Source organism: Maudiozyma barnettii (assembly GCF_903064755.1).
Source record: "Maudiozyma barnettii strain CLIB 1767 genome assembly, contig: KABA2_06, whole genome shotgun sequence".
NCBI lineage: Eukaryota > Fungi > Ascomycota > Saccharomycetes > Saccharomycetales > Saccharomycetaceae > Maudiozyma > Maudiozyma barnettii.
This window is the reverse complement of record NW_024545243.1, coordinates 37,471-63,569: the sequence shown is the minus strand read 5'-3', so window position 1 is coordinate 63,569 and position 26,099 is coordinate 37,471. Positions and strand designations below refer to the sequence as shown.

Here is a 26,099-nt window from a genome sequence, read left to right as displayed (position 1 = left end):
CTGCCCTTGATGTCACCACTATTTTAGGTTTTGGTCAACCAGTCATTGTACATCTATCAAAAACTGCCTCTAAACTTCACTATAGAGGTGAACAAGGATATGCATTGTGTCCATCCACACATTCTCGTGGATACATGATATATATTCCCAAGGATCATAAAATAGTTGACAGCACCAATTTTGCTGTACTAAGAGCTGGTATACATATTGAAGATGACCAGGAATATGACTCTGACATATTTGATGATATGATCAATAAATTTACAAAAAATGAAGAATATACACTAATTCAAAACACTGATACCTCTTCTACATCAGAAGAACATTACGATCTACCAAATGACAAGGACATTATTGATGCTTTATCCCCAGCCGATATTCCAACCGAAAATGAAACTTCCATTCCGGAAGACACTGCTACTACTATTCCAGAAGACATTGACCATTCCAGTCATGAAGATATTGATACTTCTATCCCAATCCGAGATGATCCTCCTATTTTAGCCCCTCAAGCGATCCCTGAAATATTAGAACCATCCTATGACTTACAATCCGATCTAGACGAATTTTTAGAATCCATCGAGAACCCTGATACAATCAATAAAGAGATCTCTTCAGATGAATTACGAGACGAAGTTATCGAAAGCTCACCAATTGAAAATGAAAATCTTTCTCATGATTCTGAATCTTCTACCAATTCGGGTGGTATTAATTATGGTATATTACAAGATGACGAAAAAGTGTTACTAAATCGTAAAAGGACAAGGTCCTATAATGATGAAAATGAAGAAACTAATAAAGATGGAATTGGTAGGAAGGATCCATCATACAAGAAACAAAAACATTCAGTTAATTTTATCAAAGCTATCAAAGGTAACAAAAAGATGATAAATGCAATAAACGTTAATCCATTATCCACTGCAGTATACTACAATAAAGCAATTACATATAATGAAAATCCAGTGGAAAAGAAACTGTATGAAGAAGCATATGAAAAGGAAATTACACAGTTGAACAAAATGAATACTTGGAACACAACACCAATCGACGCCTCAACGGTAAATCCAAAAAATATTATAAGCTCTATGTTCATTTTTACAGTAAAAAGAGATGGTAAACACAAGTGCAGATTAGTTGCTAGAGGCGATCTTCAAAAAGAATCTACGTACAGCCCAGAACTAGTGGCCAATACTGTCCACCATTATGCTCTAATGACATGCTTATCAAATTGCCTATCTAATAATTTTGATATCATTCAACTGGATATTAGCTCTGCTTACCTTTATGCCAAACTTGAAGAGGAGTTGTACATCAAAGCACCGCCCCATATGGGACTGAATAATAAGGTGTTCAAATTACAACAATCCCTATATGGTCTTAAGCAATCAGGAGCTAACTGGTATAAACTAATAAAGAACTTCCTGATAAAAAAATGCGGTATGACAGAACTGTTAGGCTGGACATGCGTATTTACTAGGAAAGAAGGAAAGAAACAAATTATACTATGCCTATTTGTTGACGATATTATACTATTCACAAATGATAGAACTTTCGCTGAAAGAATTATAACTACATTAAAATCTCAATTCGATACAAAGATTGTAAACGATGGGAGTAACCCAAATACCAACAAATATGATATCTTAGGATTACAGATTGAATACTCAAAAAACAACTTCATGAAATTCGGAATGGAAAAGGGTCTAGAAGATAAATTACCAAAACTAAATGTTAATCTAGACAAAATAAGAAATGTACCAGGTACACCAGGAAAAATACCAACGGAACAAAAGTTTGTTGTCACCAAATCCGAATATAAACAAAAAGTAAAATGGATGCAAAAGGTAATAGGTTTGGCATCATATGTCGCCTATAAGTACAGATTTGATCTATTATATTATGTGAATATAATGGCAAGATTTACATTGTATCCATCAAAAGAAGTGATGGATTTGGCCAAACAATTGGTACAATATATGTGGTGCACTAGAAGAAAAAAGTTAACTTGGTACAAAAATACTACAAACACCGATGTTAATCAATTAACAGCTGTTACAGACGCAGCGTTCGGGTCACAACCGCAACACAAGTCTCAATACGGTAACATGATATTTCTCAATGGAAATCTAATAGGTGCTAAATCGACTAGAAGTACTTTAACATGTACATCTTCAACTGAAGCGGAAATATATGCTATCAGTGAAGCAATTCCAAAGATTTCGATCATTGAACTACTGGTAGAAAAGATTGACAATAAGAAAGTTACAAAGGAAATTATAACGGACAGTAAGCCAAGTATATCATCTTTCACAAATATTGATGGCTCTAAACTGAAGTCAAAATTTTTCACCACAAGATTGTTACGAGCAAAAGAAGAAATAAAAATGGATAATATCTCCATTCAATACATCAACACAAAAGATAACATAGCTGATATTTTGACAAAGCCAGTACAAGTGAAAGACTTTAACCATCTGACAAAAAATTGGATCTTATAAACTTAGTCATTATGGGTGGTATGTCGGAAATATATTATAAGAGGGATAATGACCAAGGTTATGATCTATTGATAGATTCATCCCGCAATGATCTAACGATAGGTTCATCCCGCAATGATCTAACAATAGGTTCATCCCGCAATGATCTAACAATAGGTTCATCCCGCAACAACTTAATAATAGATTACTTACGCCACTGTCGAGTGAGTTTATAATCACGACAATGATAATCCAACATATATAAATGGAACAATATTTCATTTATGAATATAATTGTTTCCATAATTTACTTTATATATTTTTGTATAAGATATAAAAAATCAGACGACTATAAGTTGATTTTGTAATATAATAAAATTTGTTCAGTTAAATAGAAGATGTCTAATATTCAATTTTCCCATCAGAGATAGAGTGTTTGCCTCTATTAGTCTCTTCAAGCTTTACTTTATTTAATTCGGACATTTTTTAATACGATAATCGATCAGTCTCTTTATATTATATATAATTTATAGAACAAATAGAACAAATAGAATCTAACTTCGAATGCAAGTTCAGAATTCTTTGTCTTTATATATATTTTTATTCTAATCTCAATTGAGGTTCGAATTATGTTTTGTTTCATAATGCGATTAACTTTGTTTCATGTTGCCACATATTTTGTTTCATATTTTAACACGCTTCATAATAACTGTGCTTAAAGGTAGTTCTTTACCTATTGAAATTAAGTGTTGTAAACGTAAGTTTGAAATCGAGAATATACGATTAGTATTCGAGTTGAAATTATCGGACATAGTTATAGATATTCAAATGTATAATCTTGTGGTTTATTTTATGTTATATAAAGTAAGTCTATATAAGGAAGATTGTATATATATAAAGTTAGAATATGTGTTCCTTTTATACTTTTGGGAAAGAAAAGCAGTCTATGTTAAACAGAGTTGCTGTTGTTAAACTGCTCATCTTTTGTGCATAGTAACGTTGGACTATGTAGCTCCAATAAACCCAATGTAGGGGGAACGAATACTACATTATGCAGTATATATCATGTGTTATTATATATACGACAGTGCAGCACACTCTAAATTCTACTTATATTAGCTACCTTCACCTTCAGTTAGGTAAAGCTAATGTTTGTTGAATATGTAGCGGCAGCACTAAAAAGGCTAACATTAGCTTTACCTAACTGAAGGTGAAGGTAGCTAATATAAGTAGAATTTAGAGTGTGCTGCACTGTCGTATATATAATAACACATGATATATACTGCATAATGTAGTATTCGTTCCCCCTACATTGGGTTTATTGGAGCTACATAGTCCAGCGTTACTATGCACAAAAGATGAGCAGTTTAACAACAGCAACTCTGTTTAACAATGTTAGCCTTTTTAGTGCTGCCGCTACATATTAAACACTTAGATATCTTGATTTCACATAATTTCTGTCACTTAGGGATAAAATTTTAACAAAAAATATAACCATCTGTTATAGATTTGTCTTTAAACATTTGAGATTCCAATACAACAACCCATAAATTAATAGGGCGTGTGGTCTAGTGGTATGATTCTCGCTTTGGGTATTTTACTCGAATATGTGAGAGGCCCTGGGTTCAATTCCCAGTATGCCCCATTATTTTTTGAACTATTCTAAATAGTGCTATTTTAAGATGAGGATAATAGTGTATATTTGAGAATTCGATATATGGCTACATCATTTTATTTTAGTAAAATTTTCTGATAATTTTTTTATTAAAGGTTACTGTATCTCTTCAAAATTTTTTTTATTACTATTAAGCTGCGATTTTAACAATATACCAAAGGAAGCTTCTATATATAAATACATGAAATTAGGAAACAGGACACAACTTGGCGTTTTAAATTCTAAGAGATTTAATCGGTTATCCCATATAGCACATAATTGAAGTATAACGCACTTAAGTACATTTCTCTAATGATGATTTTAATTTAACATATAATATATTATTGTATTTTAATCTATCTGAATACTAGGAGTAGAATTGACAATATATACCACCTAGCTGGATGCAAAAAATTACTATCAGCTGCAAAAAGGTGTGCTTATCGAAATAACTTATTTATTTTATGTTGGGTATACTTTTTTTTTTAATTTATATTATAAATGTGTATATACATATAGCTTTTATATAGCAATATATAAAATTTGAAATGTCCAATGTTACAACTTTATATCACCCTGTAGAATACAAAAAATGATACAAATATCTCTTTATTCTGGTATTTAATCTGCGTGCAAGACGTTTTCTTTCTTTAATACCTTTTCAATTTCAGATGACAACCTTTTAACTGCCTTAGTAGAACCTGACTTCTTAGCAATCGTTATGCAACTGTCCTTACCACGTTGTGTTACAGCAATTTCGAAAACTGTCGAACGTAGAGAAAGAATATTATCATTCGCCAATTTACCGCTAATAGAAGAGTTACGGGGATTTGTTTTCACACCTTTTAAACCATATTTTGTCCAACCACGTAATAGATGTTGCAAACCGTCAAACATCTGTTTTTGGGATACAGTGGCATATAGGATTTGCACATACTCTTCATTACTGTTTGAAAATTTCCTGAAGAAGGACATACTTGAAGAAGACTTTTTCCTCTTCTCATCATTATTTTCTTCTCTTTGTTTAGGGATAGAAAGTTCTTGCTTTTGTGGTCGTTGGGGAGCTTTTCTTACAGTCTCTTCTTCAACATTTTCTGGTTCAGTATTTACAACTTCAACGGACTTGTCTTCAACAATCATTGATTTGAATTGATTAGTATTCTTTGTTGGAACTTTTTCATCTAATACACATGTATTAGATGAATCAGGGGTTTTTCCAGAGACATCGTGAGGTTCAACGATTGCTGGAGCTTGATAAATACCTAATCCATTTGCCTTGTTACTTAACGAAGGCAATTTTGGTAATTCGTTTTTTGGAATTTCTTCATCTACAAGGTCCACATTATTGGCATATCTATCAGCGTAACTCATTTTTAAAGATTGTTTTGGCTCTGGTAAAACATTATTCTTTGCTTCATAACCTCTTTCTTCAGTTGAACTATTACCCGTATTTTCAGCATCTTCATTAACGGCTTCGAAAAGGGCATCAGAATCACCTGCACTTGGTGGTGGTGTATCTGCATGTAAAGGTTCTCCAGGAGTCTCTGTATTTTTTAAGATATCAACCAAATTTGAAAATGATTGTCTTGTAGAATACATTGATAATACAGATAGACGTCTGTTAGAATCACTGAATGCTCTTGATTTTCTAGTAAATTGAGGAACATTAATTTCGGATATCTTAGTTGCCTCTGCATTTGAATTTTCAGTATGAACCTTCAATGGTGCAGTTGCTACTGCGTTAGAAGGTAATGGGTATTGTTTTTGAGAAGACATACTAGCCATTCTTTCAGCTTGTTCCTGAGATGTTTTCAACTCGTTATGAATATCAAATGATGATCCCAAAAATCTCGATCTTCTAATAGTTTCAAGAATAACCTTTTCTGTTTGCATTCTCTTTTTCTCAGATTTTACAAAATTTTGTTCCGTTTGTGACACTTTTTCTTCAACTTCTTCAGTTATGGTATCTTCATCAACCTTGTTAAAGAATAGACCAGGATCCAATCTAGATTTAGGTCTTGTTTGTAAAGAGTAATTACGTTGGCGGAGAACAGATTCATTCTTGATTTCTGCACCTCTATCTGTTGTCATTGGTGCAGAAACAGATCTAAATTCAGGATCACTTTGTCCTTCAACACCTGCCTTTAGGTCTGTTAAATCCTTCTTCAATAATTCAATTTCTTGATCCATTGATTGTTGTTGAGTCAATCGTTCTTGTTCTAATTTTTCAACTTCTTTAATTCTTCTCATTTCCTCTTCTTGTTGACGTTTTCTTTCTAATTCTTCAAGTTTCTTTGCCTCTGCGACTTTTCTTGCTAATTCTGCTTTTTCTTTTCTAATTTGTTCATATTTTTCATGTTCAAAAATTTCATCAATTAAAGTGGCAAAATCAGAACTTGTTCTCTTAGTCTCCTTTTCTATATATTCCCAATCATCATCTTCTGCTAATTTGGCATACGTTGAGATCAATTTCGTCGTTATAGACCCACGTTTCATGTTTGGTTTAAACGAAAGTCTCTTATTAGATCTAGATAAACGTCTGGATAATCTATTGTTATTATTATTGGCTACTGGATGAAGGGAATCGGCTATAATCGATGTTCTCTTATTACGAGAGGCCGGTGTTGGAGATAAGTCCATTGCCCCTGCTATGTTATGATTAGAAGTCGAAAGTACAGATATTCTTTTATTCATGGAGAGTCTATTCGCAGAGTTCCCCTTCGGTGTTGTATGTATAGAACCTGTTGGCGTATTATGTACCACTGACGATAGTCTATTATATGATACTGGCCTCTTATGGGAAGAAGCTACGCTAATCATTGAAATTCTATTTTTCTTATTTGGTGTGACGGTATTCCCAGTTACAACAGTACCAGTAGTTAATATTTTCTTGGGACTATGATTATTAGTAATCGATTGTCTTTTCCTTAGATGCTCATTTTTAATATTTTCTTGTTCAGTATCTCTTTTAAAACGGCTCAATAAAGCATAAAGTGTCTTTTCTGCATTAGCACCATTTTCTCTCAATTTTTTACTAATCTCTTGAGAATCTCTTCCATGCCACAACACGACAAGATTTTGTAAAATTGATTGATCTATTATAGTGTTCCCACTATTATCAACTAATGGATTCAAATATGTATCTTCACGTGGTAAATTTCTAATACTTTTTGAATCCTTGATACTTGGATATTTTTGTAAAAGTGGGTGTTTCAATATATCTCTAGCCTTAATTCTCTTTGTTGGATCTACCACAAGGATCTTTGCTAGAAGGTCCTGTGCTTCTTTTGAACATTCATCTTCACCCGGCATTTCAAATTGACCAGATTGAACTTTTAATAATAAATTTCTAATGTTTCCATCATCTTCATCGAATGGTAGCCTCCCAGTAAGTAACGCGAAGAGAATAACCCCACAGGACCAAATATCGCTTGCGAAACCGTGATAAGGAATCCCTGAAACGATCTCTGGAGCGGCATAATGAGGTGAACCACAAGATGTCTCTAACAGTTTATCTTCTGTCTCCAAAGCGGCCATTCCAAAATCTGCGATTTTAATATTATATTTATGATCTAACAACAAATTTTCTGGTTTTAAATCTCTATGAACAATCCCCAGGGCGTGACAATACGATATCCCAATAATAATTTGTCTGAAAAATGTGATTGCTTCATTTTCAGGTAATGGGCCACGTTCCACCAATAAATTGAACAATTCGCCCTTTTCTGCGTACTCCAATACCATATACAGGTTTGGGTTTGTCTCCCAAACGTCATAAAGTCTCAGGACGTTTGGATGATTAAGTAATTTCATAATAATAATCTCTCTTTCGATGCCGTAAGGCAACGCGTCAGGTGTATGCTGCATGGTGGCCGACGAAGATGCAGCGTCATCTATCACTGCGGAAGATGTAGGGTTATGATTGTTGAAAACGGCCTTTGAGATGATCTTAATTGCGGCATGCTGGTTGTTACTCTTGTTGTAAGCCAGATGAACTTTACCGGTTGAACCTAAACCCAAAGTTTCGCCTAACTTCCACGGTCCAATTTGATCTCCTTTAATTGAAAGTACACTTTTAGCGGCCATGGGTACTTGTGTTGTTGTGTTGTTGTAAGTTTTTGGGGTTGATGGTTAGTGCCAATAGAAGTGAACTAATGCCAACTGTCAATAAAGATGAGATTAGTTATATATATATATGTATCAATATGTTAAAAAGAGAGATGGTTTATAAATTTCCCATCTGGACGACAGAAAGCAAAAGAAAAAAAAAAGAAAATACGCGATGACGCGAAAAAACTTGCCATAAATTAATTTAAAATTATACAGAGACTTTAAATTTCCTAATCCGGCAAAAACGAATTACCATTTAAACGTAGATATATAGTAATATATATAGAGAGAAGTGTTTTCAAAACACAGAGACGCACACTCAGTTCGAACCACCGATCTGTTCTCTATGGGCCTCGATGATGTCGTTGTCTTCCATATCCAGATCGTCTGGGGTTTGGTCGGCTTGAATTCTAATACCATCATACAAGAAACGCAGAGAATCCATTTCTTTGCCTTGTCTCTTAGCAAAGGCTTCCATCAGCCTTCTCAAAGGAGTTGTACGTTTAATCTTGAAGAAGATTTCAGAAGAGCCGTCGGAGACTTTCAAGTTCAAATGAGTCTCAGTCTTGACGTCGGCCTTGACGTCCGGCTTGACATCTGGAGTAGCAGTGTCGTTATTTTCAGGAATATCACTCATTGCGTCGATGTATATGTGTGTATATGTGTGGGTATGTCTTTGGAAGATCACTAAGACCTGTATGTCAGTGGCAAACACAACTATATATACATAGTTGCAGACTTGTTTTTTTGGTTCTGTTTGCTATGCAGATATATATATTTTCGCTTTGGTGGCCGTCTAGATCCCGTCCGTGGCCCTCTTGCCCTGCCCCCTGTTAAGCAAACGAGAGAAATTTCGCGTTGAGCAACAGGATATATGTGCACCCACCGCCCTTACCCGGAACATCCCAACGGTCACACCAGACGGCCGCGCACGTGACGCATCACTAGCCACGACCGGAGACACACCTCCGCCTTCGCGCAACACCCGGAGATGTATATCCCCAACGGCAAAACCACTTCTGCGGAATGCCGGGAAAGCACCCACCGCCCCCACTTCCCTTCGCTTCTTCTCGATGGCTCCCCTCCCCCCCACTAAAGATCAGCACGACGACACCAAAAACAGCAAAAATTCAGTGCCACGCCGCGTGAGGGACAGACCCCCCTGGACCTCCCTTTCCGTTCCTTTCCTCTCCTCCCCGCTCCTCGCAACTCTCTGCCCATCCCATGCACCCAACACCGACCAGCCGCATATCTGGCTTCTTTGCTGAGCGAGCGGCACCAAACAAGCAAACAGCTGGGGCTACGCCTGTTGCCCAGCACAGTGTTTGATGCCTTGCCAGCACAATACTGCGATGGGCACCCGATTCCCTTTTCGTTGTTAGTGGTGGTGCGCAACAACAAGCTTAGCTTAGCTTAGCTTAGCAAGAAAACGTCAGTAAATGTTCATCGTCATTTCGTTATATTTTTGTTGCCTCATTAAATGACATAAACATTTATATAGTTATTCTAATAGTAACAGTACTTTCATACCCTTCTGATAACTGTAAATCAGTAATATAGCACATCTTTGTCAACGGGGATGAGTAGCAGCTGCTATTACGTAGTTTAACATCCTGTTATTATTTTCCTTATCTCTATCTCTCTTTGTAGTAACGTTATTTCGATTCAAGTAATAATCGGGCTATTGTTTTAGTGCTATTTTTCAATGAAATTTTTTATTATTTTTTTTTTTGGACTAACTTGTGTGACATAGACATATTGCCATCTATATACTACTATACATATACATAATCACACTCCCCTCGTTACATATATATATAAGAGGATATTAATATTAATCCTTTAAGTTATTTTATCCTGGATCGGTCCTTTTCAACTTGGTTGAAAATATATATATATACACATATATTCATAATTTATTATTATTCATACAATAAAGTATCAACGACTAACTATGGATTCTATCAATAGTAATAAAAAAATTACAGGATCAAGTACAACAGAAATAGAAACTGATAATGTGGTAGAATATTTCACAGAAGGTAAAGAAAAATTATCCTCGACGTTGCAAGACGACCAATCGGTTGAGTCCTCATCCAACGATGACAACGAAAATAGTAATAAAAAATACTCCATCACTCAACCTCACTTAAGAAAATTCATCGACTCCTTTAAAAAACCAGATCATGTCGTTAGAGACCTGGAAGATCCGAACGATATGGATTCTGCCGACAATGGCGAAGGGAAATTGAAATCAACTATTAAACCTCGTCACGTCCTGATGATGTCCCTAGGGACAGGGATCGGGACAGGTCTGTTGGTTGGTAACGCTACCGCTTTAGGAAACGCAGGGCCAGCTGGTTTGGTCATCGGGTACGCCATTATGGGTTCTTGTCTGTATTGTATTATCCAAGCGTGTGGGGAATTGGCCGTGTGCTATTCAAAACTACCTGGTAATTTTAACGCTTATCCAAGTTTCTTAGTGGATCCTGCCTTGGGGTTCTCTGTCGCCTGGGTCTATTGTTTGCAATGGCTTTGTGTCACACCTTTGGAATTGGTTACAGCTTCAATGACGATTAAATATTGGACTACTAAAGTGGATCCCGACGTGTTTGTAGTGATCTTCTACGTCTTGATTATTATCATTAATATCTTTGGTGCGCAGGGTTACGCTGAAGCTGAATTCTTCTTCAACTCGTGTAAAGTTTTAATGATCTCAGGGTTTTTCATTCTGGGGATCATCACGATTTGTGGGAAAGCGGGTAATGACGGCTATATTGGCGCCAAATATTGGCATGAACCAGGTGCGTTCAATGGTGAACACGCAATCGACAGATTTAAAGGTGTCATGGCCGTCTTCGTTAGAGCTGCTTTCGCAATGGGTGCCTCGGAATTTATCTCCATCACGGCTGCCGAGCAATCGAACCCAAGAAGAGCTATTCCAAGAGCTGCTAAGACCATGATTTATAGAATCGTCTTCATCTTCTTGACCTCCATCACCTTGATTGGGTTCTTGGTACCTTACGATTCTGATCAATTAATGGGTTCAGGAAGTTCTGCTACTAAAGCATCACCTTACGTTATTGCCATTGCATCACACGGTGTTAGAGTTGTACCACACTTCATTAACGCAGTTATCTTACTTTCTGTGTTATCCGTTGCAAACTCTGCCTTCTACTCCAGTTCTCGTCTTTTGCATTCTCTAGCCGGTCAAGGTTACGCTCCAAGATTCTTTAGTTATTTAGATAGAGAAGGTAGACCTTGTATTGCTATGATTTGCTCTGCATTGTTCGGTGTCATCGCTTTCTGTGCTTCTTCTCCAAAGGAAGAACAAGTATTCACTTGGCTATTGGCCATCTCGGGTCTTTCTCAACTTTTCACCTGGATCACCATCTGTTTCTCTCATATGCGTTTCAGAAGAGCCTTGACTGTACAAGGCCGTTCCGTGGACGAGCTGGGTTACAAGTCGCAAGTCGGTGTCTATGGATCAGCTTATGCTGCCACAATGATGATCCTGGCCTTGATCGCTCAATTCTGGGTGGCCATTGCTCCTATTGGCGAGGGGAAGTTGGATGCTCAAGCGTTTTTCGAAAACTATTTGGCTATGCCGATCTTGATCGCATTCTATTTCGGTTATAGAGTTTGGAAGAAAGATTGGTCTTTATTCATTAGAGCTGATAAAATTGATTTAATTACTCACAGAAAGATTTTCGATGGTGATTTATTGAGACAAGAAGAAGAAGAATTGAGAGAAAAATTGAAAAATGGACCATTCTATAAAAGGGTCATTGATTTCTTATTCTGAAAAAACCCTCTCAATTTATTAATAATGCATAGTTTGCTGCTGCTGCTGCTGTCTTATATTTAAAATTAAACAACAACAATAAGCACTCACACGACAACATTCTCTTTTAACCTAATGAACTTTTACAATCTAACATATTCATATCTGCATAAAACATATACATACAAATATATATATAATCATAATTTTAACAAATCGTATATTATTAATATTATTACTAAAACGGGACAATTATTTACAAGTAACGTTAGAGAAATGACTTTGCATCTTATTGTTTGATTAAGGACGTTCACTCCAAATGATATCCGTACTGCCCACAAGTCGTTTGTTCCTCTCAGCTTCCTGTTGATACCACTGTTGCACCGCAATGGGGTCAGAACTATTAAACACACAAAACTTAAGCTTCTCCAGCTGTTTATCACATGCATTCAACTGTCCATTACGATAGTAACTTCGAAATTGACCACCTAACGAGTAGCATGTAGTCAACCGATTGAATGCATCCATACAACTCATCGTCGTAGGATATTTTGAACCACTCATCCTATATGTATGTATATATAGATATATCTGTAGGAGTCTTACTGTTCTTCTTCAGTTATGCTCAAAACCACCTGGTTGTTTATATATTTTGATGATGTTGTTGTTTCTTGTTCTGTGAGGAAAACCAGTTTGAACAGCCAAAAATTGAGTAGCCCTAATTTGTCACAATATAACGATATGCAAACCTTTAATTCAATTTTGGACGTATAAGAGGACTAATATTATTAGAGAACATGTCAAGAAGACCTTGCTATGTATTAGTTGCAATTTTTACTCTTTCTCCATGTATTGGTTTCCTTATTTGGTTAAATGGTTTTGGTCAAGGGATGCCGGGTTGGAATTAGGGCTTCGCTTATCAACTACTCAATTAATATTATTATTATGTAATAAACCCTTAGAAATTCTTCAGGGAGTAAGAACCTTTTAATAAAACTATCTTCTTTTATAAAAGAACAAATATTATTCATTGTTGTTGCATTTTGAAATTAGCCTCCATCTCTCTAACAAGTACATCCATCCATTAAAGGTACCGTTCACACAAACTTCTATTTGCATTTGAAATGAATTTATTTACAGGAATATTACTCGGTTTAGTAGTTGTCGTGCTGATAGTAAAAGCAAACCCCAAACCACAGACTGTCTCTAAGGAAGTTGTAGATCAAGTTCAAAAGATGATCGACGACAATCCAGTATTTGTGGCTTCCAAGAGTTACTGTCCTTACTGTAAGGAAACTTTGAATACTTTGTTTGAAGTTTTGAAGGTCCCAGTTGCTGATGCTTTGGTCCTACAATTGGATACCATGGATGACGGTGATCAGATTCAAGTGGCTTTGAAGCAATTAAACGGTCAAAGAACTGTTCCAAGCATTTATATAGGTCAAGAATTTATTGGTGGTAACAGTGACTTACAAAAACTGTATACTTCTGGCGCTTTAAAGACCAAATTAGAAAAAGTCGTTAGAATTTAATAATGCAGATTCTCTTTTTATCTCTATATATATATACAATTTTTGTTAAATGTTTAATGATATTTATGTTTTTTGAACTGTGTACGTTTTAAAATAAGCTACCTGTATATTCTATCGTACTTTCAAATGCTTCATTAGCAGAAGCAAACCATTTAGATCCACCAAACTCTGTTTGCGGTACTAAATCCTTTTTCGGTTTACTTGTTCGAGCAACATCTTTCATAGTGATACTATATGATATAGGTAACACTTTGGGTTCAATTTTACTACGATCCATAAACTCTTGTGCTCTTCTTTGAAATTTATCTAAATCATCAAGACCATATTGAGTTCTGAAATTTATATCACACATATGCATCAATAATTCCAACGTATAATGTGCATCATTCCCTGCGTTATGCAAGAAAGCGTGAGGTAAACCAAATAGTCTTAATATTTTCCCAAGACTACCACCATTAGGTCCATAACAACCATTATATAGTTTCATTGTATCCAGGACGTACGGTATCCCTTTACTTGATTCGTTCAATGTCTTGTTCAATTTGTTGACAAACGGGATTTCCACACCGATGTTTTGAAGCCACTTAATATCACCGTCGATATTATGACCTACATATGCACGATTCCATGTTCTTGATTCTTCTGTGGATTCTACCATGTAATAATTGATTAAGGATTGAATAAACTCCACAGTTTCATTTAAATTTAATACAAGACTTTGTCCCATCAAATAGCATTCTTTCAAATCACAAACCCATTTCTTATTACGTAATGAAAGAGCCTCGGAGACAATAATATGGAAATTTCTTGTGATTGGCACTAAACCTGTCATATTTTCTCTGGGGTCAAATATGGATATTCCTACTTCTGTGACCACACTATTATCCAATTCGAAGGCCTCGATATCAAATGAGAATAGAATCGTGCTTCGACTGGATAATAATTCTATACTACGATGTAAATAATCAAATGTTGTGGAACCTGGACTACAATACACCGTAGGGTAATGACTTTTCTTCAAATCCTTCAATTGTTTCTTATATGCGACAGCGTCTTTATCATCTGTGAGTTTCACGTCGGGTACTTTCCCAGATTGTTTGATCCATTGTTTATCCAAAACTTCTATTTTCCCAGCAAGTGATTCATTACTTTTCTTCTGTAAACCTTTATAATAAGTTTCTATTTGAGTCAAATACTTGTCAAGAGGTTCCGTGGCACTAGGCTTATAAGTCATTTGATTTAATCGTTCGAAATGGGGGAATTTATTAATCCATGATTCATGAGATTTCGCCAAAGTATTTTTCACTTTTGTTGTAGCTGCTTTATACATTGCCATCCCATGTCTTGTATCCTTTGGCAAGTTTCTAACATGCAGCAAATCATTCTTTCTATCCATCTGTCGAGCGTAATCGTTCCTAGGGTATTTCGAATATGATTGGTTCTGTTGTTGCCCTGCTTGTCGTCTGGAATAGTGGTTACGATGAAACGGTCTGACTGTACTCTTTGGATTAAAACGGTTTGGCATGGATGACAACGACAATGGCGGTAACGATTGTACGAAACGTTTTAGCATGTGATGTGTTCGATGACAGAAATATGTATATGTAAATATATATCTAAGTAAACGTAGAACAACCGTTGATCCTAATGTTCGTTAAAGAGAGTATATCGATGTCTAACAGTCTGCAAAAAAAGAGCTGAAAAATTTTAACAAATTCTTTTTTTTTATCTCTTTTTAAATTCAATAAAAAAATAATGCCGACAAATATATATACAGTATATACAGATGACGTTATACATGGGAAAGGAAGGATGAATTATTACAGTATTGAGTGTCTAGCCTTAGGGGTGAGTTTAAGCGACCAATGCGCAAAGAGCACCACCGGCAGAACCACTATCCTTTGAATGCACGAAATGTGTCTTTCTTTCACCCTCGGCTCCGATTGGGCCCATTGCCAAGGCTTGTCTCATCATTGATTTGAAACCTGGGTACAATTCGATGATGGACCCGTCGTAACCGACGGTAACTTCCCCATGATACTTCTTGTTCAAAGCACCGGTCTTGATTAGGATGGCAGCGATGGGGACGGAGGCCAAGTAAGCCGATCTTCTCGAGATGACTCTCACCAAGGATTGGATGGCTTTACGTTCTGCTAACGTTGTTGGCAATCTCAATGATTGTAAGAACGATAGTTCGGTTTCTCTTAGCGTGGAGGAGTCGTCGATTTCGATTCTTGCCAGGACTTCGCTTGACAATTGGAAGGGAGTCTTCAATCTATGTGGCAATTGTTCGTGTTTTCTAAATTGTGTCAAGATCAGCCCTCTTGTATGCAAGTCTACCAGGACGTTTCTTAAGATTTCCCCTAAAAACATCCCCGAGACACGTTTCTCGAACAATTGACCCCCATTTCTAGCGTATTTCTTATCGATATCGATATCGTAACGAGTGGTAGGCAGTACTTGATTGTCATTATCAAAGGACCCCCACTCGATATTGATACACATTTCCGTCTTCCCCTCGTGGATCAGTCTCTCTCTAATATAATCTGGTAATTTCTTAATGTTTTCGATCTTTTCCATGTAGCAACCGTTAGTACCAGTACCGAAGATACAACCAATGACCGGTTCGCTAATCTCGCCTGTGACTTGCCCATCCGCGGTGACACCTTGAGCGTAACATAGGGACAAGAACGTCCCGATTGTGTCGTTCGTCAAGGCGACGACATTGACCATGTTTAATCCCACGATAGTCAACTGTTCCTGGTACAATTGGACCACGTCTCTGCCTACCGTATCTGGGATATTTAGACCTTTTGTCCATCTAATCAACGTCCCCGAGTTTAACGATTCCTGATCCACAGGGTACGAGAACGTGAACCCCAGTTTCAACGGAGTGTCTGGTTTCATGATATCGGAATGGAATTTATTAATGAATGCGCTTGTTCTACGAGCCAAAAACCCAAACAAGTCGTCACTGGTGGCGTCTGTCCCTTCCATCAAGTATTCTGGGATTCTAGTCTTTGCTTGCTTGATATTGAACGTGTGATCACCGTTCAATTGAACAGAGCAAATCCTGAAGTTCATCCCACCTAGCACGGCAGCCATGAACAGTCCTTCCTCTGTACCGTTTGGCTTCGAGGTGACATACGAGGGGATCATTGCCAGACCGGCGTTGTTCCCGTTGATCATCCCCTCGTTGTTATTGTTGTTGGCCAGCCCGATCTCCATCTGCTTGATGAAGTAGCTGGTCATCTCTGTCAATTGTTCGGCGTTCACTTCGAACTCTGCGCAGATCTTCGTGACCTCATCCAGTAGTTTTGTATCGTTAGCTTTGTGAAATTCGTCAAACGACATTGTATAGATATATATGTGTGTGAATCCGTGTGTGTGTGTGGTTACCTATAATGAAGCACCCTGTGAACAGCACTACCACCACTATATATATATCTATATACTAGTTGTTCTTGTTCTTGTTCTTGTTCTTCCCTTCCAGTTCCATCTATCCCCCCCCTATTTGCCTGTCGAGCTCCCACCGCTCTGCTTGCCCTCGCTCTGTTCAGTTTATTGCATATTGCATATTGTATTATTGTATTGTGTTGTGGTTGTCGTGCACCGCGTGGGGGCGGAATGTGGGGGGTTTGGTAAGCAGCGACTGGGTGAGCAGCAGTTCGAGTAAGCAACGGGAAGAGTAGCGATTCGAGAAGAGTAGCGACTTGGTGAGTCGTCGGGTGGTGCTGGTGCTGGTGCTGGGGTGTTCGTGCGCAGTGACGGGCAGGGTAAGGGTGTGTCGGCCTGGTCGAGTCGATCCGCTGCTGAGTGCTGGTGGGAGCAATACTGGACTCTCTCGACTCAACTCTTTCAACTCTTTCAACTCGGCCCTCCCTGTGCTGTGGAAATGCCATCCATTCCCGGCGGTCGACTTAGTATGTCGAGACAGGGAACACTGGCACACGCTATTTCCGCATATTGACAGTGTCACGCGACACGACGACGCACCGCCTGGAAATTTACTACCAGCACACACACACACACACAGATGTATATATATAGAGGGAGGTACACATTACTACATCTACAAGAGAGCCATCATCACGTCAGCAAGAACAACGACACACACAGACATGTTCAGGATCGCAAAGAACCTGGTCAAGACCTTTGAGCAGAGTGTCCAGGGCCTCGCCCAGGACGGCTCGCAACTGGACTCGTACTTCCAGTCCATCCCCCCAAACCTGCTGGCCATCCAGGTGGAACAGCATGAACAGAACACAATGGGCGACATGGGCTCCTTCAGCAACTCGGTGTCGGGGCTGCGTGTGGTGTGGGTCGACGAGTGGCAGCTGCAGCTGCAGTCGTACTTCGACTACATCGTCGGCTTGAACGACGTGCCATTGCCTCTGATGAGAAACCAACACGGCTACATGTATCCGGATTACAATGCGATCATCGAATTGCTAAACACGTATTGCAACAGTTCGGTGAAACTAAACGTTTGGTCCGCTAAAGGAGGTGTCTTTAGAGACATCTACATCCAATTGTCCCCAAAGGATGAGAGCCAAATGGATGACGTCTCATTATCGAACGGACCCCTTAGTGCCAACGGGATCGTTTCGGGAACAGAACCGAACAATGCAGTAAGGTTATTCCAGGCATTGGGGTTCAAAGTGCAATGGACAAGTCTCATTGCCGCCACGTACACATACCATATCTTGCAACTGAATATATCGAATGGGCCTGCCCAGATGGCAGGCTTGATCCCGGATGAGGACTATATCATTGGGTGTCAAGACGGTCTACTGGCCACAGGTGGAGATACTCTCCTGCAAGATATCGTAAGGTCCCGGGCGGGACAAGACTTGGTCCTGTACGTATACAATAAGGTCAGTGACTCGGTGAGGCCCATCACCGTGAGGATTGCAACAGATGGAAGACTAGGTTGTGGGATCGGGTCGGGTTACCTGCATAGAATACCGGCAGTCAAGCAACAAGAGATGCCGCAGACGATGCCTCAGACTTTGCCTCCAATCGACCCAGCCAACACGTTTGTTCCAAGTAACATAAACGACCCGCTTCCACCAATGGCATCCACTCACAAGAAGAAGAAACATACAACTGCGGCTACAAATATCATGTCCGATTACTTCACTGAGGGGAAGGACCAATCACCAAAACCAGCATCAACCCCTGTAGACGTGACACCCCCACCGATGTCGGCAGAGAAACTGTAACTGCAAGACTGCAGACATCTTCCCCCGTACATACACATAAATACATATCAGCTGTATGTAGTAATCAAGACTCACTATCATGTCTCTTTATACGCCATTCGAACGGCCAGGAACGAAGCCTAGAAAATTTTTCAGTGCATTGCGAAGAGAAACGCGTTTAGGCGTAACTGTAAACGCAATTGACAGATCTCGAGGGAAACGCAACTTGGCAATATTTATATATAAAGATGTATAGGGATTTATTATCAGTGCAACAGCAGTTTGTGGTTGCTTCATTAGTCTCAAATTGAGCAGTGAATATAAGCAGTGCCCTACTATTATATAAAATAAACATGAAGACGAATACTCGCTGGACGTTATCGATCGTATTGTTTTATTTGTTCTCGTTTGCCTTGGCACAAGAACAAGAACAAGAACAAGAAGTGGTCGTCGAAACTCAACAACAGAAAGTCGTCTACGAAAACGCTATTGTTCCAGATGGTACCTCCATCACTAAATTGACTTTGAGCAATTTTGCGTCCTTCATTAAATCAAATGATTTGATTCTAGGTGAATTCACTGTTCCATGGTGTGTGCATTCCAAGATCCTGTTACCAGAATTAGTAAAAGCTGCAGATGCCTTGGACCAAGAGAAAGGTATTAAAGTCTTCCAAGTGGATTGCTCCGTGGATGGTCCACTATGTGATCAAGTCGGTATCTCTTACTACCCTGCATTAAAGGCCTTCAAGAATCATCGTCTAATAAAAGAAAATGAATATACTGGTAGAAGAACCTCTGAAGATATGTACGATTTCATGGTTAATCAAGTTGCTAGTCCAGTGAAAAGGATTAACTCTGAAGAACAATTGAATGGCCACTTTTTGAATAAAGATAATATGGAATCCCCAGTGGTGGTTTACTACGGGAACGTCGATGGTTTCGACTCAGTTTTCGATAAAGCAGCTAACGAACTATTCAATTCCTTCACTTTTGTTGCTTACAAAGATTGTAATGAAACTATGAACGGTAATGTTACCCTTTATTTACCACCTGTGGCTCCTGAAGAATTGGAACAAAATAATCATACTGTAAGACCAGACACTGATATTTTCAATTTCGAAAATGTTACATCGTCCACCAAAGTAGATGATTTAAAGAGTTGGTTACTTTACTCTAGATTGCCCTATTTTGATAACGCCAACATTGAAAATTATCGTCTATATATGGAGAGTAAATTGCCATTGGCTTATTTCTTCTATATTGCTCCAAAGGAATACATGGAAAATAAAGAATTTTTCAGTGAACTTGGTAAGAAATATCGTGGTAAGATGAATTTCTTGGCATTAAATGCACTGATTTTCCATTCTCATGTTCAATTCCTAAATATGAAGGAACAATTCCCATTGTTTGCTATTCATGATTTGAAATATAATTTGAAATATGGTTTGCCACAAATGTCTGATGAAGAATACAAGTCCCAAACTGAAATATTAAAACTTGATCAAGGTGATATGGCTCAACTGATTGAAGATTTCATGAATGGTGATGCTGTCCCTGTGGTCAAATCTGAAGATATTCCAACTGAACAGCATGGTAATATCACCAAGATTGTTGGTCTGAACCACGACGATATGGTCCGTGATCCAAAGAGAGACGTTGTCGTTAGATATTTTGCTTCATGGTGTGCTCAGAGTAGAAAATTTGAACCTATTTATAATAATATTGCAGATATGTTTGCTGGTGATGAAGAAACAAAGGACAAGATTGTCTTCCTGGATGTGGATGCCTCTGCTAACGATATCTTGAGTTTCCCAGTCACCGGTTTCCCAACTGTTGTCATCTACCCAGCAGGTTCCACCGATGCTCCAATCGTTCATTCCAGTGTCGCTGCTAGAAATAATATCCTATTGTTTATTAGAGAGAACGGTTTCTACCACTTGGATGGGTTTGAACTAGTGAAAAAATACCATCTAGATGATGAAGATGAAGAAGAAGCAGGTGAAATTGCTCAGGAGATCAACCCATCTTCTGAAGAGACGAGCCATGATGAATTATAGAGTATATTATATACGATGATTTATTGAAACATATATATATATAATATAATAAAATGATAAAGAATTTATGCCGTATTTTACCAAGTTGGTAGGATAACTCCCGGACTGATTTATCTAACTGTATGCAACTTTACTCTTGGTCATCTACAACTCATTAGACACTCTCTTATGGTAAACTGTGATATTCCCATCTCAAATAATATCATTTCATACGACGCTGTCTTATATTTGGTGAACCCGAAAAGAACAACTAAACAGATTTATTCTGTATATCTTACATATATATAATTATACATACTTGAAATTGGTCTGTTAACATTTGGTTTCGAGGGAAATTGATATTGTCCATAAAATAACATTTCCACCCATATATATATACAACACAATGAAGTTGACTAACCTACTATTTGCTGCCTTTGCCTCATGTGTTATGGCTGGTGATCTAACCGAATTAGAAATTGATATCACTAAGAAGATTCCAGTCACTGCTTGTAAAGTTAAGGCTGTTTCTGGTGACTCAGTCAGTGTACACTATGTCGGTAAGTTCTTAAGCAATGACGAAATCTTCGACTCCAGTTACGACAGAAACTCCCCAATTACCTTTAAGTTAGGTGCTGGTCAAGTTATCAAGGGTTGGGATCAAGGTATTCTTGGTATGTGTGTTGGTGAAGAACGTACTATCAGAATCCCAAGTAATTTGGCTTACGGTGCTAGAGGTGTCCCAGGTGTTATTCCAGCTGATGCTGATATGGTCTTTGATGTCAAGCTGGTTGATGCCGTCAATAAATGATTGAACTGTTTATCGTTAACTTAATGCATATACATATATATAGTTATTCATTTCAATTTTACATAAATATAAATGAATATGATTTACGAAAATATATATTCTCTTCGTCTACTTCGAAGAAGGAAACATCTTCTGAGTTGCTGGTTTCAAATGGGTAAAGAAATCCTGAAAGAAATCTTCAAACGAATTGAATCTGTCGGCGTCTGGCATAGAAAATTGAGGGCCAGCTTTATTCGTTACAGTAGCGGTATCATTGTTGGTATTTAACAACGATTTATTATCCTTAGTGAGCAGTTGAACCTTGACGGATTTATCCTTTTGTTGTGTCGAAGTATCTTTCTCGGAGGTAAAGTTTTGATCGATTCTCCCAATCACAGTTGAAATTGATCTTTGATCTTGAGTCTCCTCAGGCGCTTCCGGTTTCAATGTAGATATATCGACAAAGGATGGCGTAAATGGACCCATATTTGCTCTATTCTTAGCTGTTGTTATAATAAATTTGATGATCTTGCCCACATTTTCAGTCACCTCATTCAACTTTTCCCCAATAGTGTTTAAGTGCCAGTACACACGAGTACAAATACTTAAAATCTCTTGTTTTTCGTTAGGTTCAAACCAGTGTAAATAATCGCTTAAAGTCATACAGGCATATACCATCTCATTGGTTGTTAATATAGGAGCACCTTTTATCAAAGATGGTGGTAATCTTAAAAATCCTTTTAATAATGAAAAGATATGTTCACGCATAGTATATATGAGACTTTCTAATAAGAATGGGCATGTCTTCACTTGATCTAAAAATTCAATCAAAAATGATCTGCATATCATAGTATGGTAGAAATCATATGTAAACAAAAGTACACCACCACCATCTTTGGCCAATAATTCTTCCCAGTTCTTCAACCAATAATTCAACTCCGGAAATATAACAAATTGTCTTTCTTTTGTGTTTTGGTGATCGTTTGAAAATCGTGTCAAAAAATCTTCAAAGAATTGTCCAAAGTCAGTAAATATAGATGTGACAATATCACCTAGGTTGATTTCGCTCAATTTGATATCATCTCCGAAGTTAGATTGAGGAAATTTAGCTATTAAGTTATTAAATTCCTTCAACATTTTATCTTGAGGGACCATGGATCCATGTGCAATAGAGTACTGGAGGTGGCATGCTGTAAGAGAATTTAACACCCTTAGGTGGTACAAATCGGAATCTTCATATTTTTCATGTGTCAAGACTCTCTCCTTCAACTTGTAAAAATCGACGTTATTCATGAGACTAAATAATGCAAAATTTGCCAAAACCATGGAATTAAATTTCAATTGTCTGTGTCTTTTGGCTTTTCTTGATATATGGAACATGCAACAGTAAAGAATGGCTTCGATATCATGAACAATAAGTTTATCAAACATTGTTAGGGTGTTTGTTAATAATCTTTCCACCAGTGGGTAGAGTGTTTCTTGTAACTCGTCATATTTCTCATTGTCCGATGAACTCATGGCTATGATTGTATACACACTTGTAATAAAGAGGTGATTTTTAACGAAATCATCGTTTAACTCTTTAATACCACCAGGTATAATCCAAAAATGGGACCTGACCAGAAATTCTTTGCACAATCCTAGACATAAAGCTGAATTCTTTCCATAAAATTGTAAAAAATTTACTCTCGCAACTGCAGAAGGTCGTTGTTCTCTATCTAATGCCTCCTTTTTGGATGTAGCAGTTAGTGGGAATAACCTTTCATCGATGTCATTAATTATTTTTAGTGGTGTCTCTTTCAATTTGTAGAACTCTGTACTCGTTATATCACTCTGGGTATTTAGTTCATCAATATGACCTTCATCAGAAGTAATTTTCTTCAGTGATATGTTGTGCGGTGTATCCAGCTTATTTCTTAAGTTGTCATGAACAGCGTTTGAACTATTGATTACATCTTCTGCGGATGATTTGGCGGAGGATGATCCTTGAGCTAACAATAGTAGGAGGTCAATTTTATGAGTCAAAGAATCAAACTTGTTTTCTAGATTTGTCAGACGTTCATTTAGTCTAGTAGTTAATGGGTGATTTGCAATCATTGACCCTTTAGAGGTGTCCATATCAAAAATAGTATCTGACCTTTCAGTATTCACATTTTCTTCTGTATCGAAAGTGTTAGTTTCGATTGCAGAAAATATTTCCTCTTCACGTTCCCTTGTCAATGAACAAGAAATTTTTAAAACATTACATCTATGGCATTTCCCTACGATCGGTTCAAAATCACATCTAGTTTTAAATTTTCGACAGGTCTCACAACTATACAATTTTCTTTTCTTTCTCATTTTCTTTGTTGGATCGATATTTTTTCTATCTTCTCTAATAACTATATCATTATTATCATCATTAACTGTCTTTTCAACTGGCGTCATAGTATTGGAAGGTTCTAAAACTTCATCATCATTGCTATGATCAGTTACAGAATTGTCATTCATTAGTTTTTAATGGTTTGATTCACTGGCTAGTTTGTTCACTATAATCCACTAGGTAGTATCATATGAGATGATTACTTCTATATTGGGTCTTTGTTAAAATGGACCAAGTGATAACTATATGAAATTTCTAGTTGCACTCATTAATTAATATTTTATCTCATCGATTATTTTGATAGTTTTAAATTTCAAGTCGCGTAGAAACTTGAAATTTATTTTACTTACAGGCTCGACCTTGACAGCCTTCAATTGTTGATGAAAGTTGCAAGAAATGAACCAATTTGAGTAACTATGATCTGTATAAACTATACCAGGATGTCGACTTAGCAATACCCTCCTAGTAAATATCGAGATTGAAAATATCTTTTTTTTTTTTGGAGAGATTTTAATTGAAACTATTATAGCATATATATATTACTAGCCTTTTAAGCTATGGATACAAAAATAGATATCGTTACATAAAGTAGATGAAAAAAGATTAACTATTACCAATCTGAATGTATTGGTAAATTCATAATGTGCAGAAAAATAGGAAAGGAAATAAAAACCATACTATCATGTTTGTGACAGCGACGCTAGATGATCTGAATGCATCGTTTTTATTTTTCATCTTCCCAGCGCTAACAGTCTTTTGAGGTGTAGAAGATATAGATGTTAATGATTCATTATGATCTGTTCCATTTGATGATAGTTTGCCTGTACTTGTTGACTGGGATGAACCACTGGTTAAGGTTCTGTAAGATATTTTGCTACTGTTATGTTGATTAATTTTGTCTTCTCCCTTTAAATTGGATGTGCATGTTAAATTTTCACCTCTAATAATATTACGTTCGATAAATGGATTGAGTAATGCAGTACAATTAAATTTCTTTGATTCGGTTACAAAACTTGCTCCACCTTTGATTACCTTCAATTTTGGGAACGAAACCTCATCAAATGTTCCATCGTATTTAACGGCACCCCCAATTGTATGAACTGCCGGTAAGAAATCCATGATTTTTAAGTTGTCATTATTGATCACTAATAAACCACCTTCTATATGGGTAAGGTTCCCGCTGTGTATTTCATCTAACTTTGAGTTATCGATGATAGCAGCTGTTCCTGATATTTTTTTCAAATTTTTGAGGTTTAATTCAGTGATAGAATTTTCAATAATATCTAGGGATTTATTGACATATTCCAGATTCTGTAAATTAAATGATCCCGCATTTCTAATTGATAGATCACCAGTAGATTGCAAATTTGGTAATTGAATATTTGTATCATCGGCATTCGAATATATGTTTAATTTATCATTAACAGTTTCGATCTTTAGTTCAATTCTTCCTAAGTACCTGTTATTATTAATTTCTACTTGGTTAGCTTGTTCAATGTTACCAAAAAAATCAACTGATTTCAATGAAGTGTCTGAAATAACAATCTTATTCATTTTTTTGATGTTGTTATTAATTGAGACCTCCTTCAATAATGGAAGTGTGACAAACTCAACACTCTTGACATTTTTTAATAGACCTGTATTTGAGGAAATTAAAGAAGTTAAATTCTTTAATTCAAATTTTCCACCAATAGTATCAAGTTTGGGGGCACTGATCGAGACTATACTGGATGAGTCTTGCACTTTGAAATCTCCGCGGATCTTTTCAATATCATCAAGATTAACGATCTTTTCTTGATAATTGCTTGAAATAACTAAATTTCCGTAGATCTCGCCACATTTTCTTGCTAAATTAATAAGATCATCTTGTTTTTTAATGTTATGCTCTTTATTGTGGCATATCTCTTGATTAGTTGACATGGCACCGATGGCGATAGCTTCTGATTCTTTGATCTTTCCAATCAGTTCATTATGTAGGAGGTACGATGCCCACGCATTACCAATTAAGATTGGGAAAATAATATTATTGACAGTAAATAATTTCATGGTTTGGATGTTGATTAGTTTTAACTTTAGTAGGTTGTGATATTCTAAACTATAAGTATGAAATAAAAATATTTTATAAAAATAATTGTTTTGATAGTTTTTAT

General features: G+C 37.0%; 13 protein-coding genes and 1 non-coding gene across 14 annotated transcripts; 6 read left to right on the top strand and 8 right to left on the bottom strand.

Annotated features, from left to right (window-relative positions):
- Window positions 1–4,034: 4,034 nt before the first annotated feature.
- Window positions 4,035–4,121, top strand: KABA2_06S00792. The gene is given in 2 exon segments: window positions 4,035–4,071; window positions 4,085–4,121. It is a non-coding gene; the product is annotated as a tRNA-Pro (tRNA).
- Window positions 4,122–4,752: 631 nt separating this feature from the next.
- Window positions 4,753–8,217, bottom strand: GIN4 (protein kinase GIN4; the record flags this gene model as incomplete). The annotated part of the gene is made up of 1 exon (XM_041551146.1): window positions 4,753–8,217. The coding sequence occupies one exon, from the start codon at window positions 8,215–8,217 to the stop codon at window positions 4,753–4,755; it is 3,465 nt and encodes a 1,154-aa protein (XP_041407080.1).
- Window positions 8,218–8,560: 343 nt separating this feature from the next.
- Window positions 8,561–8,878, bottom strand: SMT3 (SUMO family protein SMT3; the record flags this gene model as incomplete). Its single annotated transcript, XM_041551145.1, has 1 exon — window positions 8,561–8,878. One exon carries the CDS (start codon window positions 8,876–8,878, stop codon window positions 8,561–8,563), a length of 318 nt encoding a protein of 105 aa, XP_041407079.1.
- A 1,317-nt stretch (window positions 8,879–10,195) lies between these two features.
- Window positions 10,196–12,046, top strand: KABA2_06S00726 (amino acid permease; the record flags this gene model as incomplete). Its single annotated transcript, XM_041551144.1, has 1 exon — window positions 10,196–12,046. One exon carries the CDS (start codon window positions 10,196–10,198, stop codon window positions 12,044–12,046), a length of 1,851 nt encoding a protein of 616 aa, XP_041407078.1.
- Window positions 12,047–12,325: 279 nt separating this feature from the next.
- On the bottom strand, window positions 12,326–12,589 carry EMI1 (Emi1p; the record flags this gene model as incomplete). The annotated part of the gene is made up of 1 exon (XM_041551143.1): window positions 12,326–12,589. The coding sequence occupies one exon, from the start codon at window positions 12,587–12,589 to the stop codon at window positions 12,326–12,328; it is 264 nt and encodes an 87-aa protein (XP_041407077.1).
- A 560-nt stretch (window positions 12,590–13,149) lies between these two features.
- GRX2 (dithiol glutaredoxin GRX2) lies at window positions 13,150–13,557 on the top strand (the record flags this gene model as incomplete). Its single annotated transcript, XM_041551142.1, has 1 exon — window positions 13,150–13,557. One exon carries the CDS (start codon window positions 13,150–13,152, stop codon window positions 13,555–13,557), a length of 408 nt encoding a protein of 135 aa, XP_041407076.1.
- Window positions 13,558–13,645: 88 nt separating this feature from the next.
- Window positions 13,646–15,130, bottom strand: KABA2_06S00660 (uncharacterized protein; the record flags this gene model as incomplete). Its single annotated transcript, XM_041551141.1, has 1 exon — window positions 13,646–15,130. The coding sequence occupies one exon, from the start codon at window positions 15,128–15,130 to the stop codon at window positions 13,646–13,648; it is 1,485 nt and encodes a 494-aa protein (XP_041407075.1).
- A 281-nt stretch (window positions 15,131–15,411) lies between these two features.
- On the bottom strand, window positions 15,412–16,911 carry EMI2 (putative glucokinase; the record flags this gene model as incomplete). Its single annotated transcript, XM_041551140.1, has 1 exon — window positions 15,412–16,911. One exon carries the CDS (start codon window positions 16,909–16,911, stop codon window positions 15,412–15,414), a length of 1,500 nt encoding a protein of 499 aa, XP_041407074.1.
- Window positions 16,912–16,952: 41 nt separating this feature from the next.
- KABA2_06S00616 (uncharacterized protein) lies at window positions 16,953–17,459 on the bottom strand (the record flags this gene model as incomplete). The annotated part of the gene is made up of 1 exon (XM_041551139.1): window positions 16,953–17,459. The coding sequence occupies one exon, from the start codon at window positions 17,457–17,459 to the stop codon at window positions 16,953–16,955; it is 507 nt and encodes a 168-aa protein (XP_041407073.1).
- A 219-nt stretch (window positions 17,460–17,678) lies between these two features.
- Window positions 17,679–18,782, top strand: GRH1 (Grh1p; the record flags this gene model as incomplete). The annotated part of the gene is made up of 1 exon (XM_041551138.1): window positions 17,679–18,782. One exon carries the CDS (start codon window positions 17,679–17,681, stop codon window positions 18,780–18,782), a length of 1,104 nt encoding a protein of 367 aa, XP_041407072.1.
- A 332-nt stretch (window positions 18,783–19,114) lies between these two features.
- On the top strand, window positions 19,115–20,818 carry EUG1 (protein disulfide isomerase EUG1; the record flags this gene model as incomplete). Its single annotated transcript, XM_041551137.1, has 1 exon — window positions 19,115–20,818. The coding sequence occupies one exon, from the start codon at window positions 19,115–19,117 to the stop codon at window positions 20,816–20,818; it is 1,704 nt and encodes a 567-aa protein (XP_041407071.1).
- A 385-nt stretch (window positions 20,819–21,203) lies between these two features.
- On the top strand, window positions 21,204–21,608 carry FPR2 (peptidylprolyl isomerase family protein FPR2; the record flags this gene model as incomplete). The annotated part of the gene is made up of 1 exon (XM_041551136.1): window positions 21,204–21,608. One exon carries the CDS (start codon window positions 21,204–21,206, stop codon window positions 21,606–21,608), a length of 405 nt encoding a protein of 134 aa, XP_041407070.1.
- Window positions 21,609–21,716: 108 nt separating this feature from the next.
- URC2 (Urc2p) lies at window positions 21,717–24,077 on the bottom strand (the record flags this gene model as incomplete). The annotated part of the gene is made up of 1 exon (XM_041551135.1): window positions 21,717–24,077. The coding sequence occupies one exon, from the start codon at window positions 24,075–24,077 to the stop codon at window positions 21,717–21,719; it is 2,361 nt and encodes a 786-aa protein (XP_041407069.1).
- A 508-nt stretch (window positions 24,078–24,585) lies between these two features.
- Window positions 24,586–25,995, bottom strand: SPS2 (Sps2p; the record flags this gene model as incomplete). The annotated part of the gene is made up of 1 exon (XM_041551134.1): window positions 24,586–25,995. The coding sequence occupies one exon, from the start codon at window positions 25,993–25,995 to the stop codon at window positions 24,586–24,588; it is 1,410 nt and encodes a 469-aa protein (XP_041407068.1).
- Between the last annotated feature and the right edge of the window lie 104 nt (window positions 25,996–26,099).